Raw genomic sequence first — 19,889 nt, 5'->3', positions numbered from 1 at the left:
AGTTGTCTCAGACTTCGAGGGATTCGCCGCAGTGCTTCAGGTAGTATTTATTTCAGGCTCGCGAGAGAACAATTTCACAACACTTTAAAAAAACTGAAGTAATGGATCATATTAATATTAAGACTATAGAACTCAATCAATGCTTTAATAAACTATGGAAACGGCCAGGGAAGTTGTCGTTCTTGCTAAAGTTTCAAACTTGTGAGGGGTTGGAACCGATTAAACTTCACTTCTGTTGAATAACAAGAAGAAGGAGAAAGAAGATAATCAATTCTACTGCTACAAAGCTACCTAATATAGCAGTAGCGCCACACCACAGCGCTACCACGTGACGCACGTGCCATCACAGCTTCCACGCTACAGGAGATAAAATTCATGATCATTAATGCAGATCACTCTTCGTAATGAGTATCTTGCTGAGAGAGAAGCTCACGATTGTGAAGATTGAAGTGAGCTATGTTTATAAATTCTGATAAGATCCGAGGCTGATGCCATGGCGTCAAGAAAAAGCCAGACTCGCTCGCGAAGCGAGTAAACAAAGCTGACGTGAAATACATTTCCTTCGGCTTTACACAGCAGTTACACAACAAGCTTCCTATTGGATCGATAAATACGATGGAATCTACATTGGATAGAGATGTCTTACTCAAACAGCATTCTCTTGCAGAAGTAGAGCTGCTTCACGATCCCCTCGAGGCAGGTGAGCCTCTTCCAGAATTAGGAATCTCGAGCTCGCAATATGCAGAGTCAATCCAATCCGAACCACCGAAAGAGACAAGTAAAGACTTGGCTATTACCCCTTCGACCGTTCCAACAAATCTGAAAGCAATGCTTCCTTCTCTGCCGACAACAGACAAAAACAGAGCCACGTCTGATTATGGCGGAACACCCTTAGCTTCTTCTATCGATACTTCAACTCTCTCAACCCAAGGAGATGCTCTCAACCCAGACTCGGCCCTCTCCATACCATCCACTGCGCCGCAGCTTGGGTTCCCTCTGAACGAAGTTTTGAGGAACATACCCGAGCCAAAACTCACGAAAGCGGAAAAGAAGAAAATTAAGTCTATTCAAGATCGCTGCAAATCTCTAGAGCAGAAACTTGAAAAGAAGGAGCGGGATCTGAAAGCAACCCAGCACGAGCGGAACAAGGCACGGAAGGAGACGAAAGAAGCAGAAGCCAAGCTTGCGGAAACTTACGTCCAACATGCAAAAGTCACGAAGGAGACAAAAGCGGCTCTTGAAACGGAGTTCCACGGGAGATACGAGAAACTCAGCCAGAGCAAAGGCACAAATGAGGAGCTGGAAAGAGTCAAGCTTAATATGGAGAAGCTTCAGGAGATCATGGGTCAGCGTAAGGACAAGAACGGGGGCTTGAGACTTACGGTACATACCTTGAAGGAGGAGCACCAAGTTCGAGAGAGAGAGTTAGACGAGGAAGTGGAAAGGTTGAGATCAAAACTTGCCAAGGCAATAGAGAGGATTGAGACTGAGCTCTTGCCAGAGATTAAGAGATTGGAGGGAAAGGATGGTGAATGCGAGAAGCTACGGAGAAAGCTAGAGAATAAGCCAAGAATAACTCAAGACAAGAACATCGGCCCGCATCACGACCACAATCAGTTGATGGAGAAGATTAAGGCACTCGAAAGGGATCTAAAAAATTCGAAGCTGGAGAAAGAAAGTATGAAGCCGCTGCTTGACGTCGGGATTGCTGTCCGCCTTCGTTTCTTGGAGCAAGCCAAAAACACTTATCTGAACGAACAGAGAGGAGGTCTCAACCAGATAACCATCAGGGAAGGCAATCAAGCAGCGCACAGCGCTAATGGGACTGCCGATGCTGCTCTTTTCACCATGGGAGTTCTCAAGAACGAGAATGCATTGGCACCTGCCTTCGAGCGGGTTTACGCGAACAGAACACCAACTAGGTATCTGCAATTGCCTGAGCTGCTGAGACGGGCTTGGGATTGTTTTGCAACATTGAGCCCAGTGTGGGCTCCGATAAGCTCGATAAGCGACGATTAGATAATCGCACTAATTTTTCGATAATCGATAATCGACCATTGATTACGATAATTATCGAACTAAGGCCTTGGCAATACTACAGGGCCACTACAGGGCCAATGCGCTATATTTATAGGCCTCATACCGCCTTTTCTTTACTATAGCAGAATTCCGATTTAGTAAAGGCGGTATAAGGCCTATAAATATAGCGCATTAGCCCTGTAGTAGCCCTGTAGTACTACCAAGGCCCTGGACCCACTATTATTAATAGATTTAGTACTGTAAAGGCGGTCTAAGGCCTGTAAATATAGCGTATTGGCCCTGTAGTGGCCCTGTAGTATTGCCAAGGCCCTGGGACCCACTATTATTAATGGAATTATCAATGGGCTCGCTCAATGGCTGGCGGGCCCACTTTTATCGATGGAATTATCGATGGGCTCGCTCAATGGCTGGCGGGCCCACTTTTATCGATGGAATTATCGATGGGCTCGCTTAATGGCTGGCTGGGCCCACTTTTATCAATGGAATTATTGATAAAAGCGGGCCCAGCCATTAAGCGAGCCCCATTACATTAATAGTATTAGCAATAATTATATTATCTATATTATATAATAGACTATTAAATAGAAATATAATAGTATAGTAATAATAGTCTACTTTTATACTAATCTTAATACTAATCGGTTTATAATTGAACTAGAAAGCGAGATGTTCATGTAATGGGGCTCGCTGGCTGGCTGGGCCCACTTTTATCGATGGCATTATCGAGGCGATGGGGCTCGCTTAAGGGCTGGCTGGGCCCACTTTTATCGATGATTATCGAGGTAATGGGGCTCGCTTAAGGGCTGGCTGGGCCCACTTTTATCAATGGAATTATCGATAACTGGATTAAATACTAGCTAGTCTACGTTATATAATAGACTATTAAATAAAATATTAAAAAGTCTAATAGTATAGTAATAATAGTATACTTTTATACTAATCTTAATACTAATCGGTTTATAATTGAACTAGAAAGCCGTAATGGGGCTCGTTTAATGGCTGGGCCCACTTTTATTAACGATAATTATCGATATTGATCGTTTATCGATCGCTTAGCCGATAACGATTACTAATCAATAATTTCGATCGATAATTTATCGGAGCCCACACTGATTGAGCCTTTTCAAGGGGGTTAGAAGTGGCAAGGGGTCTAAACTTTTTCGGAAAGAACACTCCAGTCTTTCTAACGATATCTTTAGGAAATGGGATCGTCGGAGAGCTTCAGACTACCCTGGAAAGTTTGAGCGAGATATTAGGAATTGGTATCTATTGGACCGGCTCGAGTGGTTAACTGTTGAGATCGTGGAATTTGATCGGCTGAAGAGTGGAGGCAGATTGACGCCTTTAGTGAGTTCTCAATCTATTTTGGCTATCTATAAAGCAGAAGCAACTAATCTGAGTCCAGTCTGAAGCTTTTCGTAGGCAAGGCCGAAACGATGCCGAGGATAATTTTGATGGTTGTGATGACTTTGGCTGGATTGCATTGGCTGATTCCGACCTTGACTTGAGCGATGTCGAGTCGGAAGTATATTCAATGTACAAGTTGGATTTAGTTTAAGTAATTTGGTTAGAGGAGTGTGAACAGCATCGGGGTTTGGATAGGGGGAAGATCAAGCTAAGCGATGAATGTCTCGCATCACCCCTGCAAAGACACAGGGATGTATCCCACTCTCAGATAGCACAATGAGTTTCATTTTTGACGACATCTTCCCGCACCTTGCTTTCCACATGGTCTGACAACACCACAAAACGGGGATGTCTGCGAGGTGATCCGAATAAGCTCGAATAAAGTATGGAAGGTCAAGACCTACACCCGTCTGAGGCCCCTGACGAGGATGATGGCATAAGTGGGGTGGTTCCTACAGCTAGCGTTGCCAACTCTGGCCCCGAAGTGGACGTGAGGCTGGCTAAAAGTGACCAAAAGAGTTCCGCTGACATACAGGCAGAGCAACGATAACGACTCCGCAATTGACATGTTCAGCCGCCCGTGAATATTCTCCACTCGCACTATATGGATGAGATAGCTGAGAAGGACAAAGAAGCAGCACACAGTCCGTTCGTGCGAGTATCTACGACTTCGTCGAGGAACATGGGCGAACCTATCATAATTTCCACTCTGGGAGTGAGCCGTTCCTTGGTCGTGGTGCCGAGGAAATACTGACTACTGATAGAGTATTTGATCCCAAATGATGCGGTCAGAATATCTACTACGTTGAGCCTCAGGGGTGAGAACAAGGGCTAATATTTCCATTTCCAGCTGGAAAAAGACAGATTAGAACTCCAAAACCACATCTGGAAGTTGACTCTAGATGGAAAACTCCACTTCACTCCTTTCTCGACCCCACCCCAGAGGGTTCTTGATGTGGGTTGCGGTACTGGCACTTGGGCTATTGAATTTGCCCTCCAATACCCTTCGGCACATGTAACCGGCACGGATCTCAGCCCCATTCAACCAAATTAGTGGGAAAACTTCCATTCTTCTTACTCATTATTCTACCACTGACTAGCTCCTCGAACTGATCTGTCCAGCGTCCCCGCAAATTGCGTTTTCGAGATCGACGATGCAGAAGAAGAGTGGCTCTTCACGGAGCCATTCGACTACATCCACGGCCGCACCCTCATGAACTGCTTCAAAGATATCTCCACCGTCTTCGCCAGTGTGTTCAAAGCACTTGCACCTGGTGGCCATTTTGAAATGCAAGACGGCTGCATGCCATTCCGCAGCGCAGACGGAACACTCGACAACACCACACTCCTTGACTGGTGTCACAAAACTCTCGAAGGCTCAGCAAGAGTGGGACGCAGATGGGTTGATCCCAGGAACTACAAGGTGATCATGGAGGCAGTCGGCTTTGTGGATGTCGTTGAGACAAGATTGAAATGGCCACTCAATACATGGCCCAGAGATAAGAAATTGAAGGAGCTGGGGATGTGGGTCAGGGAAGATATGATGGAGATCTTGTCAGCTGTGAAAAAGGTTTTCATTGCGGGACTTGGGTGGAGTGTTGATGATGCTGATGCATTTGTTGAGAGGGCGAAAGCGGACCTCATGAACAGGAATATTCATGGCTGGATAGATATGTAAGTCATTCTCATATGCTGAACTGGAACCGGCTAACAGGCAAGTGTGGTCGTCTATGGCCGGAAACCGGAGGCGCTGTGAGGATTGAAAAAGGAAAATGAGCTCACCCCGTATAGTTGCGTAAATGAACATCGAGGTTTAAGCGTGATTTGGGGAAAGTGTGGCTAGGATAAAAAAGAAGGATTGAAGCGGATTTAATGGCGAATGTCCCAGAACGCTTAGAATAATGAAGCGATAGGCTTGAATGTTCCAACAAGTCACCGAAACAGTTCCCTCTCGATTTCCCGAGCTGTCTGCTCTTCGACGGGGTTGGTGGTTGCGACTGGCTATCTTAAAATTCATGACTTATAGAATGTAAATGATCACTGGGGCAAGGCAAAAACATATTTAAGGAGAATATGACTGTAAATGAGAGGCAATGATTAATTATTTGTGTAATGTAAAGATGAGTATTTAAGATATTTGATGAGAGATGTCCGTTTTAGGAAAGAGGGGCGAAACCCCACTTCGTGACTAAGCAGCTGACCTCGACCTGGTGGACCTCACCTCATCGAAAATCTCTTCACCTCGTCTCTTCCGTTACAATCGACGACCATTTAGATAATCGTATATTCTGGATCTTGTCGAGTAAATAAACAAAGTCTAGATGACTATTTCACCAACATGAGATGCCACGATGCGGACGGGGCGAAGGTGTCAAACAAAAGTGCCGACCTGCTCCACGAGAATTCAAAAACCCAGCGCGAAGCCTTGATTTTGCATGATATCTGCTATCAATTAGTTGACGCTGCATTGTTTTGTTTGCTCTCCTATTTTTTGATTCGAAATTTTTCATTTGCTGCCAAGCATGAGTCCAAGGCCTCGTCTCGATCCCCGCAGTTTTTCTTGGTATATGTTGCATGCTGCGTTCTGTGGATTGCGATTGTTGATCCGATTTGGCATTCCCAATTTTGTTGTATTGTTGCTCGTATCGACGGTTTGTCAGCACTCTTAGCCCAATGCTTTCGTAGGTGGCAACCAAGAGTGGGCTTGGGGGTGCGGCCTCTGACATCTTCTTTGCATACTCCAAGATGCGAGGCAGGAGGCAACTGTAGTAAACCTTCTTGGATGTCGTTTTGGGGTAAGTGAGTCGTTCTTGCTCGAGAACTCGCCACCCAGCTCTTGCGCAGACCTCAGCCAACTGTTCGAGCGCCTCTGGCTGCTGCTTGTAGCTCGCTGCCTCCTGGTACCCCTCTTCCTTCTCGGCCTTTCTTCTTGACTCGGAGATACCTTTGTATCTGTCGAGCGACGTGATGTTGTTCCTGTTTCTGTTGTTCCTCTTGTTGTGGTCGTCGTCGTCGTCAGTGTTCTTTCCTTTTCCTTCTACAAATCGCCTCCGAATTCCCCAAAACGTGTGAAGCAATTGGTTAGAAGAATCCTCCTGGGGAACCAAGCGAGGAAGGAGGCGAGTCGTTGAAACGCGGCGGGGCTACTCAACAATTGGGAATCTGTGCCTCGGTGTAGGGGAGTGATGCATATCTCAGTGAAGTAAAAGAGATACGAGGGTAAATGTTGATATCGCCTAAATATAAAGTGCTTTGGTATCAATGAAGTTCTTGCTGCGCGATTTATATAAACCAAAGGCTGTTTGCTACTCTCAGCTTTGTTATTTGCCAGATCTAATCATTGAGTGCCATGAACCCCCGCCATGGCCACTTGATTGTACCAATCATGCTGTAATTGTCAGACAAACTTTCTTCAGATTGTGATTGCATGCACGATTCGGTAACAAGTCGAATTTGTGATTGCGAGGGCACTGCAATCTTCAACTCTTGAGTGCAATTTTGCGAGGCCTCGCCTTGTGAGGGTTGAGAGGCTCTGCCTCTAGAGGTTACAATGACCAAAACAACATCTCGTTTGGTGGCAGACGGCTTGAAGACCGCGCGATGTGTGGATCTCGCAATGTACGAAGATCACGGCATAAAGTGACGGGATTACAGGGCATTTGGACCCTTGGCACCCCTCAGGACACAATTTAGTGGCTTGAGCCCGCTGTAAGGCCCTATGGCTCCAGGCCATATGCCCTAAGCAGATCTCAAGAGGCGCTATGAGACATTCGCAAGGTATGAGATGTCCTTAGGGGTAAATAGCGCTGCTGGCAGAGCAACTATAGCGCTTGGACGCGAAATAGGTAGTTACTATAGGGCTCTTTAGCGAGGCATTCCTTGTAAGTACAGGGGAGGAGCCCTAAAAAGGTGTGGTACCCCTAGCTCCCGCTTTCTAGCGTGCTTTTGGGGCAATAGCCTAGAATTGTAGGGTAATTTAGTGACCGAGTGCGCTAAAAAAAAAAAAAAAAAGACACTGAAGTGCTGTAAAGCACAAATGCCCTGTAATCCCGTCACTTTATGCCGTGATCTTCGTATGTAGGGTTTTCCACTGGCGGGAGTTTCCAGATTCGCAGGGAAACAATCAGTCAGATTAAGGTTACGCTCTCCGATAAGGCCAATCTCGGTAGAAGAGTATCTCCCACAAAGAAAGCAAAGGGTTTTCTTATGGTCTGCTGGTTCTTTGATTTCAGCCATAATGACGAGGTAAGCGTGTCGAATCGGGCCATGGTAGCGTTCTACGATTCCGACGGAATTGTGAGCTTCTACGGGGACGATTTTGACCTTGGTTCCCATGGTATTCGCAAGCTGAGCGAACTCCTTGCTAGTAAACTGCTTTCCGGCGTCCGCTGCGATCTGATCGGGAGGGCCTAAATAAGTGTCGATCCAACACTGCTTTAGGGCGTCCCAAGTGTGTAATGCACTGACGCTTTTGAAGCTTTACTGGCGGAAACGGACGAAGGAGAAGAACACCACTCAGATTCCTACTTAGCTTGGCCGATATGGATAAGCTAGGGGTCTACTTCAATAATCTCACTAATCATCTCGTCACTTCCACCGGACGCTACGTACCTGTGGTACGACGTTTTGGACACTCTTTCCTGCTTTGGAACACTGCACTGCAAAGCTTCATTTCCGAATCCTTCACTTGTAACCCCTGCTTTCTCCCAGAGGTCGAATTACGACGTCTACACCGCCGTTTTGGTCATCCATCCATTGGTAAGCTCCGAAACGTACTAGAACGAGCAGGCCACGACGTCGATATGGAAGCCCTTGAGTACCTTACGAAGTACTGCGAGCAATGCCAGAAATTCGGACGATCACCGGGACGATTCAAGTTCAACCTGAGAGACGACGTCAGCTTCAACTACTCCATTATCGTCGATATTTTCTACATTTCCGGTAAGCCTGTACTCCACGTTGTTGACGGAGGCACTCGATATCAAGCCGGCCGATGGCTTCAAAATATCAGTGCATTACACACTTGGGACGCCCTAAATCACTTTTTGGCGTGGTGACGGAGCCGAGTCGTGCCTTCCTCCGAGACGAGGCCGACACGCACAACTCCAAACAAAACTCCCGAACCGATCTCTCCATCAACAACCACAACCACAACCATGACAACGACGAAAGCAACCGCGACAATCGATCAAGGACGCCATCCCACAAGGCATCTGATATTTCTATTTCGAAAGAATACCATTGCAAACAACCTCGCTCCGCGATCCAACGCGAATCCTTCCTTCCACTTTCGTAAATTCAAACCTCCAGACCATTGCCTCTCATGTACACACCTTCAACCCCATGCCGACAACGAGCATCATTTCGAATATGACAAATGCCACAGTACTTCTTTCGTCAAGCTTACTACTCTCAGAACACCAATCGCGAATCACATGCACTGCTATGCCCACGCTGCCCTGAGATCTTATCTCCCGCCTGAGGTCGTGGCCGAAGGCGCAGCAAGGACTCCTAATCAGGGACCTTATCTTCCGCTTGAGGTCATGGCCGAAGGCGCAGCAAGGACTCCTAATCAGAGACCTTATCTTCCGCCGAGGTCGTGGCCGAAGGCGCAGGAAGAACTCCTGATCTTACACGGTTCATCATTGCAAAGCAGAGGAGAATTGAAGAATCCTCTATCGGTTTCAATTCGCCAAAACAGGAAGGCGCCGCCCAAGGGTGGCGGGTTGAAGGTATGTCTAATTGCATAAGAAGATGAATTCAATCTAATTGCAAGCAAGACACTTCTCGTCAGGTTCCGACATGACGCAGCCAGAAGTACGGCCGGACAACGAGTTCGAAAAAATCACCGATGGGATGTCATGCCTCTTCCTTGCTGCTCATTCGTTCCTTGATCCGATCGAGACCTTGTTGTAACTCGCCTTTGTGCTTGACCAATGCCTGCTCCCACTATAAACCTTCGCCTCCCTATCTCTTCCCTCGAATTCTGCGCCTTCGTCAGGTTCCGACATGACGCAACCAGAAGTACCGCCGGACAACGAGTTCGAGAAAATCACCGATGGGATGTCATACGTCTTCAATTTTGGATATTGATGAAATGATTATCGAGGAGCCAACTTCCAGCAGTTTCTACACACTCTCAGAACCAGGAAACTCGAACACTAGAAGGGTGCTTGAAGGCGGCTCGTGAGGCACCTCGAGTAAGTCTCAACCAGAACAAACAGGACAGGACGCTGCTGACCTCATCCATCAAGCTTTTGACTCGACCAAGATGATTGGGACAAGATGGATGGACGGCGGCCTGACCAAGATGATTGGGAAAAGACGGAGGTTGGCTCTGGTTCTGTTTTGATTGCTAACCTCAGGTAAGAGAGTGGGTGCATTCCTTCTCCCCATCCCTTCTAAAAGCTTCTGATGGAGCTCCCCCCCGAGTTTCTCCCCAAAAGGCTCCTGATGGAGCTTCGCCTCCCCCTCTCGAAAGCTTCTGATGTAGCTTCTCCCCGATATTCTTCCCTGAAACGCTCCCGATGGAGCTTCGACCCACTTCCCCATCATTTCAAAAAGCCTGTATTATGTGTTAAAGGAACGGATGGTGTCTGGAAGGATAGGAATTAGGCCGTCAGATCGCCATTTTCCATTTTCCGCCTGTGATCTTCTGAGATTGAAGGGAACAGCATCGGTGATTACTACAAGACATTTATGGCCAGCGAACGAGCGGGGGACTTCAATCTTGCGGACGTGAGCCGAAGCCAGAAGGATTTCAGGAGCAAGAAGGGGAAGATGTCCGATCCAGAAGATAAAAGGCACTCCTCCATGATGGGAAGGGAGGTCGATGTATCAGATTATGGGGACTTCCCTGGAAGTTGAGCCTTGTGGAACGTAGGATCGTAGTTCTAGATTACCATAATATGAACTTGATCCATACGATTTCTTCATTCGAATGCATTCGATCGAGCTTCCTTTGAATGTAATCGAGCGTTGGTTTCTGTTGCTAGCATCTGCCACAATTGTATCATGGTGCAGCCTCTGACTCTCTGCCCCCAGTTTGCCAGATCTTTGGCTTCCAATCCCTTCACTGCGGTATACACCGACTAATTTTGAGCTTCTGAGTTTTAGCAGAAAGAGTTCTCGGTCACTCTGAATCTTGGATAGCAGGCATGGGAATCGTAGTATCTTCTTCACGAGCCATGATGGGGTCTGAACAGACACGCTGCTTGCGCGGCCCTTGAGAGGTCAGGCAAACCCTCATCGTCTTCAAAACTGTGAGTGTTAGCTTGCTGAGAGTTGAATCTCTGCATCAGTAGTCGTGGTCAAGTCCTGCATGAAAGGGTTGTGGTCGAACATGTTGGCCACAAGAATTATGCCAAGACATGAGCGTAAATCATGCTTCGGGATTTGTGACACCTCCTCTTGGGGCGGCCCTGCTTGCCTGTGAGGAGGTCATTTTCGATTGCTTGACTTTGGAAAAGAGGTTTGGGATTCGTGATTTTGCCCCACGAGTAACGTTAGCGTCGGTTGGTGGCCACTTTTCTAGAGGTAGCTAGGCAGTCGGAAATCGTTCCACAAAAAAGGTTCGGGAGAAAGAGGATGTAGCATGGTGAGGTGTGCCTGCTGGTGGCGGGAGAGTAGTTGCTTAGTCATACATCATGTTTCTCCTAGAACTCTATGACGACTTCAAGTCTTCAATCTCTGCGGAACCATGACGCCAACTCCCCAAGATGAAGCTCGTTCCAACACCTTCAAAGATGGAGCATGCCCAATACCTTCAAATACCCTCGAAACACTTCAACAGGCCTGCCACGCACCATGGCCCCAAAACTGGCAATCACGGACGTCCTCGCGCTGCCCAACTCCATAGTCAAGATCCCACAGCTCGGATTCGGCGTCTATCTATCTCCAGCCGAAAAATGCGTAGCTTCATGCCTGGCAGCGTTGAAGGCTGGCTGCAGGCACATTGATTCGGCGCAGTAAGCCCTCTTCGAGCCTTCAAAGAACCATCTAACATGAGCAGATACTACGCCAACGAGAAAGAGGTGGGGGAAGCTGTACTTCAATCAGGCTTCAAACGCTCTGATGTCTTCATCACTACGAAGATCCTGACCGCTGCTGGGAGTGTGGACAAGACCTACGAGAAGTTACTCGAGAGCGTGCGCAAGATCAATGGGAAGGATGGATATGTTGATGTTTTCTTGATTCATACGGCAAGCGGGGGTTCGAAAGCCAGGAAGGAGATGTGGTTGGCGTTGGAGAGACTGTTGGGAGAAGGGAAGACGAGGGCCATTGGGACGAGCAATTGGGGGATTGGGCATATTGAGGAATTGAAGGGATTTGCGAAGGTGTGGCCGCCGCATGTTAATCAGATTGAGGTATCTTGCATCCCGTTTCCCCTTGGGAGATTGTACAGCAGCTAAAATTTTCCCATAGCTACATGCCTTTTCCCAGCAAAGAGAGATCGTGGAGTACTGCCAGGAGAACGGGATTGTGGTTGAAGCATATTGCCCTCTTGTCCGGAACCAGAAAGCTAAGGATCCAACGCTCAACGAGATTGCGAAAAAGCATGGGAAACAGACGGGCCATGTCTTGATTCGGTATTGTTTACAGAAGGGCTGGGTGCCGTTGCCGAAAAGTGACAATCCAGAGCGGATTATGGAGAATGCAAATGTTTATGACTTTGAGCTGACCAATGAGGAGATGGAGATCTTGGATGGACTGGATCAAGGACAAACGGGTTCGATAGTACAGGTTGTGATTAATTCTTTATAGGTCTTTTGTGGGTGAAATTCTCTCCGTTAAATTGTGGTGAACCCGATACGTCCCCCGGCCCCAAGCCTCTCCACGACCTGCTTCTGTCATCTACACCGCACCAATAGCGCACCAGAAAGAATCCATCAACTCTCAAACCAAGCAAACCCTTCAAAGCGATTTCAGACAATGAGCTATATCCAGCCTCTTCGACGCCTCTACCTCAACTCCCAACGCAAGCTTATCGATGAACGAAGAGCTCGTAGATCGGTCGACAGGCAGCTACACGACGTCAGAAGGCAACTCGCAGCGGCCCGAGAGAACCACAGTCAGGAGATGGGGCGAGCGAAGGCCGAGATTACGGCTCTTGAGAAGAAGCACGAGGAAGAGTTGAAGGGGTTCGAGACGTTGACACAGGTGAGTCAGCGGCTGAAGAAGGAGTTGGAAGGGAAGGAGGCTTTGTACCGGGTTGGGCTGGACGCCCGATTACGGTTTCTGGAGTATGCGAGAGAGTCAATCTCCGGCGTCAATCCCGGTAATCTCGATCAGGGGGTAATTGCGAGGCGAAATGACGCTGCGCATAGAGGACATGGAGAAGCAGACCTTGCGGCATTGAGTTGCCTCCGTGGTGTTGTACCCACTGCACTTCTGGATGCACTCTTCATCGACCTCTATCACTGCCCGACTTCTCGATACCTCAACTGGACCGAACCGAAACTTCGAGACGCTCTCAACTATCAAACCTCTATTCGCACTCTTACTATTCAGAATCACAGCTTGAACAGGCCCATTAGAGAGCGCCAATCTGCCATGGAACATTTCCAGTTCATCTGGGAAACCTATGAGAGGTTCAGAGATTCTTTTAAAAGCTTGATAATGCCACGAGGTCCGGGATTGAACGGCGACTTGTTATCTTGAAGGAGCTCACAGCTACGATTCTGATAGCAGATCGTTTAGGCAAAGGAATTGTTTAGGGGAAGAGTTGTGGTTGTGAAATTGGACAACCTTGGGAGCTCCAAGTTGTAAGGTCATGTTTCATGTATATGTGTCGTGGATGCTAACCGTGGATTTTCTGCAGCTTTCACTCTTGGGAGCTACGCAAACATCGATGACTGTGGGCTTACATATTTGTCAATTCGGCACCCTCTAACATTGGATTGGGTCTTGTACTCCATACGCAGGCATCGGGCCAGCTTATTATCTTTTATGTCTTATATTCCCTGGCGTGCTTGGTGGCCGTCTTTGGTGATGTCTGGTGGTACCTTTCAATGACACCCGGTGGTGTCATTTTCCCTAATACTTTCTTGGGGCCGTTCCCATCTTCTACCGCACCCGGTGGTGTTAACCTTTCGATGCCTGATGGTATCTTCTCTCGGCATCTGGTGGTGCCTTTTATTGAATAGAGTGCTCCCTTCAGATACCTGGTGGTATCTTTCTATATTTCCTTCTACCTCGAGCAGTCTGCGTTTTGGATTCAGCGATGAAGCGACAGGAATCGATCCCAACGCCACCAAGAAATCTGAGAACGAGAAAAACATCTTCAACCCAGTCACTCCTGATTGGAGCGAGGCCGAAGAATATCAATGATCAGCTCAAGTTGTGATTGCACCGGCCGCGAGGCAAGGTCAGTCTCAATCCGTAATTATGCAACAGAAGGGGGAAGGAGAAGTTGTCGCTCGATACTGATCGAGGATCTCCGAGTACTATTGTGAGTGTTTTCACCAATTCTACACATCTTTGCCTAAGGATACCCCAACATACAACAAGGTCAAGCTGAATATCGAACTTTTACTTTGTCCTGTTAGTCTGATTTGAGACGAAGGAATTCGCGTGCTAACAGAACATAGGGTCTGAGCGAAGTCTTTCCTGAATATTATTGGGGATTTAATCCACTGCAGACGCGGATTGTGGTGGTGTCTATGTTGATCAAAGATGGAGGAGTGACTCTCGTTTCGGAGATATCAATGGGTTGGGTCTGCGAGTAAGCTGGGCGATTTAGGAGGCTGTCATTAATTCCTTGTACAGCTCTATTCTACAAATGTTGCATGCATTGCAGAACTTCTAGCTATCCAGACTTAACTGCCAAACGTCGTTCAGCTACCCTTCCTTTCTCCATGAAAGATGTGTTGGGGTTTGCGTCAGCTGTCTTGAGATGTTTACCCTCCACTTCGGAGACTTCTCTTTCATTGGAACACAGCAAGGACTAATGATGATCTTTCAATGCCGTTCACCTTGTGGCCATTCTCCATATTCACAAGACGGTAGCGTCGGTGAAAACTTTATTCCCTCCGCTCGCGTATTATCTAGACAAAAATTCGTGCCTCTTGACTTTGAAGTAAACAACTTCAACAACACTATGCGACACCCGATCTCGGTGCAACAATTCTCCTTGCTTTCGATCTGTTCCGTTCAGTGCAAACTCATTGTCGAGCATGTAACACCATGGTCATTGAAATGGACAAGAGGACCCGGATGGTGAGCGCCGTGGGGTCTCCAATGGCGACACCAGATTGGAGCGACCCAAGAATTTTTCATTGCAGAAGGCTGTTGCTTAGTACTGAAAGCAGGAGCCCATGGGATGAACTTGCTACTCCTCCGCGGGCGTGGCATGAAGACACCAAGCGAGAGGAAAAGATGGAGGCGAGACCGCTTGGTGTGGACAAGCAGGCATCGAGCACTCATATTTCAGGGACTCGAGGGGAGAAGTACGGAATGTACGGCCTGACGTTCCTTCCTACAAAGCCAATAGCCGCTGAACCGAAAACAAAGAAGAAGAAGAAGAAGAAGAAGAAGAGCAAGAAGAAGAGGGCCACTCAACCTGTCCAAAGCATACCAGAGTCAGGACTGGATGACCAAGCAGAACCGGACCACCAAGCAGAACCGGGCCACCAAGCAGAACCGGACCACCAAGCAGAACTGGACCAGCAAGCAGAACTAGATGACAAACCACCGCATCCCGACATCTTCGACAAGCCTCTCGACAAGACACATGAAGCCGATCTTCCGAACAATTTACTGCTCCCCGAGACCACCACTCCGCCGGTCAATGATACTTCAGCTGCCGCACATCAAAACGAGTTACAGCTCCCGGTGACTATCACTCGATGCACCGATGTTGGAAGGGATGTTTTGTGCCCTGAAACTCACTCTAGACTTCGCTTACCTACTCTACCCCTCGTTGATACTCCAACGGTCGCTGCTGCTCAACCCATCGGAGATGCTACACCCGTCGGTAATACTCCAGCGGCCGCGTTCCGGCAAGAATCGCCGCAGCCGGCGAATACCCAAGATGCCAAAACCGTGACAGTCGCCTTTGTTGGCCGTGAAGTCCCCGAGTCCTCAATCCGAAGACCAAGGCAAAATGCAGAAACAACGGAGGAGCAAGTAAAGTCGCTTCGCCACCAACTCGAGAAGAAAGAGCGAGATCTGAAATCAGCGAAAAACCAAATGGCAGCTACGGCACGAACAGAGCTCGATAAGGCGAAAAGGAAACATGCCGAAGACCTCGAGAAGCTTCGAAAAGAGCTCTCTGGAAATGTACAACAACTCAAAGCGCAACATAAACTCGAACATGACAAACTCCAGGCAGAAAGAGATCAGATTGAAGCAGAACGAGAGAAAGACACCACTGATCTTCGAAATCTCCGCCACATCCACGAGAAGTTAAGAGATGAGTTGAAGACCTTGCAGAACAGCCTAGACACGGAAACCGCAAAATTCACCAACGCCAAGCTGGAGGCTGAATGCTTGAGAACCGAAAAGAATAAGCAGTCTTTGCAGATTGGACTGCTGAAGACTGAGGTTAGGGAAGGCGCCACAAAGGAACGAGAGCTGGAAGAAAGGTTGGCTGCCGCCGAAGCAAAATGCACACAACGCCATCAGAAGATGTCGGCGTACAGTGCAGATAATATCAAGCTAAGAGACGAAGTGTTTCTAGCTCGCTCTCGGGGATTCTTACCCACCCAAGATACCGAGTCTGGTACTGTTGAATACTGGAGAAGGAAATACAACAAACTTCGACTCAGGGAGGAAGCAGCCCAAGCCGACATCATTGATCTCAAGAGCGATAAGGAGGGTTTAGAAAAGGAAATTATTCGACTCCGGGGAACAATTGAAGAAAGCTGCACACAATTGTCGGAAGCTACGAGGGAGAATGTCGAGCTAGGCGAGAAAAGCTCACAACTGCGCACAAAGGTTTCGGAATTGGAGATGGAAGTCTCAGCACTCAAGGAGGACAGCGAGATCAAAGCACCTCTTATTCAGCTAGCAGTAGACATCCGACTTCGATACCTTGTATTTGCAAGAGAAACTGCTCTGAAAATTACCCGCAGCAATGCTGACAGAGTAGTCATTATGAACGGAAATACCGCAGCCCACCGTGCAAATGGCGCCCTTGACGCGGCAGTTTTCAAGGCTGGGCTGGTCCCGGATTGCTACCTGGCCGTGGCATCTCACATTTTCGAGCACCTGTATCTAGCTTCGCCTGCCGAGTACAGGCTTTTAGGGTGGACTTCCAAGATACAGAGGATCCAAAACTGTACAGCTACCCTGAAGTCTTTGAAGCCGGGAAACACCTTCAAGCAATCTGAACCAGAGCGAGAAGAGTATGAGAAGATTCGGCAGACGTTGGTTGCTCTTGTGGCTCCGATGAGCGGGGAGGAGATTGAATCTAACCAAGAGATTCACAAATTGGTTCAGAAGCTGGAGTATTTGACGGATCAGATTGTGGAGAGGGATAGATCAAAGATTCTTCTACGTCGGCCGGCGAATGTTCCGAGGGGTGATACTTCTGAGAGTTCATGTTCCGGATCCGTCCCCATGGGTCGGATGGGGAACCAGGTTGACAAGCGTTAGTAGTTTCGAGAAGTGGAATTGCGATAGAGAGTGTACATAAAACTGGACAATGGAAGAAGAGGTGTCAATTAAAGGTCACGTGCAACTGATATGAGGGCTCCCTAATTAGGTCTAGCTTCCCCCTTTCCCCTGATCGCCCCTCTCCAATCACTCAACCAATCTATGTTCCTCGCTGCATTGACTGTGCTCCGAAGTCAATACGGAATGGGTCATAGCTAATTGGAGAGCAAAGCGGACTGAAAGGCGGACGAAAGGCGGACGAGGGCAGACGAAATGCGGACGAAAACCGGACGAAGGTTGAAACTTACTCAGCCATAGTGAAGGCTATCTCCGATGATTATTTCCATTCATCCTTCACGGATGAATGTTTCCAATTGAATCGCGAAGAGCAATGCCTACGGATAATGCAGCCCGCCCAACGGCCTCGGTCCCACGCAAAGGCATGAGGAGAGGAACCCGCAGCTGCTACGAATGCAGAATACGAAAGATTCGATGCATATTTGCCAAAGACTCCACAGTCTGTGACAGTTGTTCTTCGAGAGGAAAAAGATGCACCGAGCAAAGGCGGGAACTCCTGCAGGAAGCTGCTCTTGATAACAGAGAGAGCCTCAGAGCACAGATTGCGAGGCTTGAGGCTGTCATCCAAGCTTCGAAAATTGATCGGAACGGCGCAGATGCTGTCCAGACCTCTGAATACCCAGGGCTCAGTTCACGAGATATAGAAATAAATGGAATTAGCGTGGAGTCCTCTTCGTCATCTACTGTCAGCCATCCAACACCTACATCGATACCGTCTTCCAATGCTTCTATCTCGATTGGCAAGGATTCTCCCCAGAACATCGACCCCATAGTCACACTCTTTGACAATGCTATTGTGAGGCTCAGATTTTACTTGAATTTATGGCTACTAAAATCAGACATAGTGGAGACGACAGAGCTCTGACTTCGCCCAAGAGAGCAGAGTTGATGAAGCTGGAAATCCAGGAGCCGCGACAAAACGCATACGCACTCGCGAATCACTCCTTTCAGGTCTTGTTTCCTCGGAGCTCCTTGGAATGATACTGAGTGCAACTTGCTCCTGGTGGCACACATGGTAATCCCCCTGGGTGCACACCGTTGTTACTGCTAAATTTGAACAGGAGGCCTCTAGGCCCATGGCTGTCGGCATCAATGGGTACTAGAGAGTCTTCAACGCTACAAGATTTCGCTCTTTGGGCATTTGAATCTTCCAATCCTTCGATCATTGGCCTGGCTTTGCTTTGTATCGCCGTGTGTCTTCAGGAATTAGACACAAGAGTTCATCAGTACATCATACGCCAGCTTCCCCGTTTGCCAGGGGAACTCTTCCAGGAGTATTTCGAGAAAGTAGATCGTCTCATCTTAAACGATTCTGATTATGCCACTACTGAGGAGGGCATTGAAGTAACAGTGCTGTCAGCTAAGATTTATAGTGCGTCATTTCCTTGAATGCTTCTTCTCGGCGGATTCAATGCTGACTTTCCAGTGAATCTTGGCCTGAACAGGAAATGTTGGGTTCTTCTCCATCGAGCGATCGCCCATAGTCAGCTGCTAGGATTTCATCGCCCAGAGCGACTCTCCGCAGTGGAAACCGAGACAGAAAGACATCGCCGAATCAAGTCGTGGCTGTCGTTATGTTCTGGGGATGTGTATACATCTCTGATCCTCGGCTTGCCCTATGCGGCGGACGGGCGTACCATTCCGGTAACTCAAAGCCAGCACAATACAACATCTTTATTGCAACATAATTTGATTTTGCTATCAGCCAAAGTTATCGACAGAAATCAGATGGGATTGAGTCTGTCGGTTTCACGCACTGAAGAGATCCAAAAGGAGCTCGAAACAGCGACGAATGGCCTTGACGAAACGTTCTGGAACTCACCAGCTGCATTGGCCAGCGGGAGGATCACGCGCGAAGAATATCTTGAGCAGCTCTCAGCTCAGTGTTGGTTCTACCAGCTGTTGGTTCTTCTGCACATGCCACTCATGATTCATTCGGTCGAAGACGCGCAACTCGAAAAGCACCGAACTGCATGCCTTGACGCTTCTCGAAATTTACTGATGATATATCATACCATGCGGTCTGATGCTTTTTCAGCATTTAGTATGGTCAAATTGATTGACTATCAGGCTTTCGTATGTTCCTCCTTGTTGGTGCTTGGGTTGCTTGGATATGGGGGCTCTGCGCATCAGAGCGAAAATCGAGACAAGGATCGAGACCTAATAGGATTGGCCATTGCCACACTTCGGCAAGCTTCTGGCACAGTGAATAATGTGATCGCGTCCCAAGCAGTTCAAGGACTCGAGAGTTTGATGATGCTGGACCAAGGGGGATGTTCGCACAAAACAAGATCTGCATGTGTGAATCCCGGCTACGCAAGAATCGTTGTCCCTCGTATAGGGACCATTACGATATTGCCCGGGGAATATTATACTGGATCGCGGCCTGAATCCATGCCACATTGCATCAATCCTCCCCCGGTATTCGCCCTTTCTCACGACAGGTTTCAGCGGAGTTCGGGCCTGGTCAATCAAGCTCCTACGCTGGCATCAAATACTGGATTCGATGATGGGCAAGCACGCGGTCTAGAATATGGGAATAGCATGTATCCGGAGCTGCCATCTATTGATTTTGATTGGACGAGCACAATAACGCCAAATTTTGAGGATGATTGGGCATGGCTAAATGATCTGAATTATTGAAACAGCGATTGCGAGTATGGCGTAAATTTACGTACAGTAGAGAAACATCATTTGCTCCCAGACAACCAAGTGGATATTAAAACTGGGTGAGTTCGAAAGTGCAGGATCGAATATGTGGATGGATG

General features: G+C 48.0%; 8 protein-coding genes across 8 annotated transcripts; all 8 read left to right on the top strand.

Moving 5' to 3' along the window:
• Positions 1-404: 404 nt before the first annotated feature.
• Positions 405-3,753, top strand: K444DRAFT_659006 (uncharacterized protein; the record flags this gene model as incomplete). Its single annotated transcript, XM_024886319.1, has 4 exons — positions 405-449; positions 505-1,922; positions 3,240-3,387; positions 3,446-3,753. The coding sequence occupies 4 exons, from the start codon at positions 405-407 to the stop codon at positions 3,596-3,598; spliced, it is 1,764 nt and encodes a 587-aa protein (XP_024743675.1). The 3' UTR covers positions 3,599-3,753.
• K444DRAFT_580129 (S-adenosyl-L-methionine-dependent methyltransferase) lies at positions 3,753-5,594 on the top strand. Its single transcript, XM_024877692.1, has 7 exons — positions 3,753-3,937; positions 3,987-4,027; positions 4,080-4,162; positions 4,212-4,234; positions 4,298-4,500; positions 4,570-5,121; positions 5,167-5,594. The coding sequence occupies exons 1-7, from the start codon at positions 3,833-3,835 to the stop codon at positions 5,201-5,203; spliced, it is 1,044 nt and encodes a 347-aa protein (XP_024743674.1). The 5' UTR covers positions 3,753-3,832; the 3' UTR covers positions 5,204-5,594.
• Positions 5,595-8,126: 2,532 nt separating this feature from the next.
• Positions 8,127-8,459, top strand: K444DRAFT_507398 (uncharacterized protein; the record flags this gene model as incomplete). Its single annotated transcript, XM_024873402.1, has 1 exon — positions 8,127-8,459. A coding segment is annotated over one exon (333 nt), but the record flags the coding sequence as incomplete, so codon positions are not given.
• Positions 8,233-9,503, top strand: K444DRAFT_125735 (uncharacterized protein). Its single transcript, XM_024870421.1, has 2 exons — positions 8,233-9,179; positions 9,228-9,503. Exons 1-2 carry the CDS (start codon positions 8,604-8,606, stop codon positions 9,339-9,341), a joined length of 690 nt encoding a protein of 229 aa, XP_024743672.1. The 5' UTR covers positions 8,233-8,603; the 3' UTR covers positions 9,342-9,503.
• Positions 9,504-11,253: 1,750 nt separating this feature from the next.
• Positions 11,254-12,210, top strand: K444DRAFT_639785 (putative aldo-keto reductase; the record flags this gene model as incomplete). Its single annotated transcript, XM_024884417.1, has 3 exons — positions 11,254-11,414; positions 11,459-11,813; positions 11,872-12,210. The coding sequence occupies 3 exons, from the start codon at positions 11,254-11,256 to the stop codon at positions 12,208-12,210; spliced, it is 855 nt and encodes a 284-aa protein (XP_024743671.1).
• K444DRAFT_125703 (uncharacterized protein) lies at positions 12,119-13,309 on the top strand. The gene is made up of 2 exons (XM_024870420.1): positions 12,119-13,211; positions 13,268-13,309. Exon 1 carries the CDS (start codon positions 12,379-12,381, stop codon positions 13,105-13,107), a length of 729 nt encoding a protein of 242 aa, XP_024743670.1. The 5' UTR covers positions 12,119-12,378; the 3' UTR covers positions 13,108-13,211; positions 13,268-13,309.
• Positions 13,310-14,631: 1,322 nt separating this feature from the next.
• On the top strand, positions 14,632-17,098 carry K444DRAFT_698897 (uncharacterized protein; the record flags this gene model as incomplete). Its single annotated transcript, XM_024887964.1, has 1 exon — positions 14,632-17,098. The coding sequence occupies one exon, from the start codon at positions 14,632-14,634 to the stop codon at positions 17,041-17,043; it is 2,412 nt and encodes an 803-aa protein (XP_024743669.1). The 3' UTR covers positions 17,044-17,098.
• A 387-nt stretch (positions 17,099-17,485) lies between these two features.
• K444DRAFT_649754 (uncharacterized protein) lies at positions 17,486-19,764 on the top strand (the record flags this gene model as incomplete). The annotated part of the gene is made up of 5 exons (XM_024885600.1): positions 17,486-17,917; positions 17,967-18,136; positions 18,183-18,493; positions 18,548-19,542; positions 19,573-19,764. The coding sequence occupies 5 exons, from the start codon at positions 17,486-17,488 to the stop codon at positions 19,762-19,764; spliced, it is 2,100 nt and encodes a 699-aa protein (XP_024743668.1).
• Between the last annotated feature and the right edge of the window lie 125 nt (positions 19,765-19,889).

Source organism: Hyaloscypha bicolor (genome assembly GCF_002865645.1).
Source record: "Hyaloscypha bicolor E unplaced genomic scaffold K444scaffold_13, whole genome shotgun sequence".
Lineage (NCBI taxonomy): Eukaryota > Fungi > Ascomycota > Leotiomycetes > Helotiales > Hyaloscyphaceae > Hyaloscypha > Hyaloscypha bicolor.
The sequence above is the reverse complement of the archived record's forward strand: the minus strand, read 5'-3'. Positions and strand labels throughout refer to the sequence as shown.

Excerpts from the sequence above, each read along its gene's own strand:
- K444DRAFT_125735 (XM_024870421.1), top strand. The coding sequence starts at position 8,604 with ATGACAACGACGAAAGCAACCGCGACAATCGATCAAGGACGCCATCCC. Across the intron at positions 9,180-9,227 it reads CCAAGGGTGGCGGGTTGAAG|ACACTTCTCGTCAGGTTCCG; the intron begins GTATGTCTAATT and ends ATTGCAAGCAAG.
- K444DRAFT_580129 (XM_024877692.1), top strand. The coding sequence starts at position 3,833 with ATGGAAGGTCAAGACCTACACCCGTCTGAGGCCCCTGACGAGGATGAT. Across the intron at positions 4,163-4,211 it reads TCATAATTTCCACTCTGGGA|AGTATTTGATCCCAAATGAT; the intron begins GTGAGCCGTTCC and ends GACTACTGATAG. Across the intron at positions 5,122-5,166 it reads ATTCATGGCTGGATAGATAT|TGTGGTCGTCTATGGCCGGA; the intron begins GTAAGTCATTCT and ends CTAACAGGCAAG.
- K444DRAFT_125703 (XM_024870420.1), top strand. The coding sequence starts at position 12,379 with ATGAGCTATATCCAGCCTCTTCGACGCCTCTACCTCAACTCCCAACGC.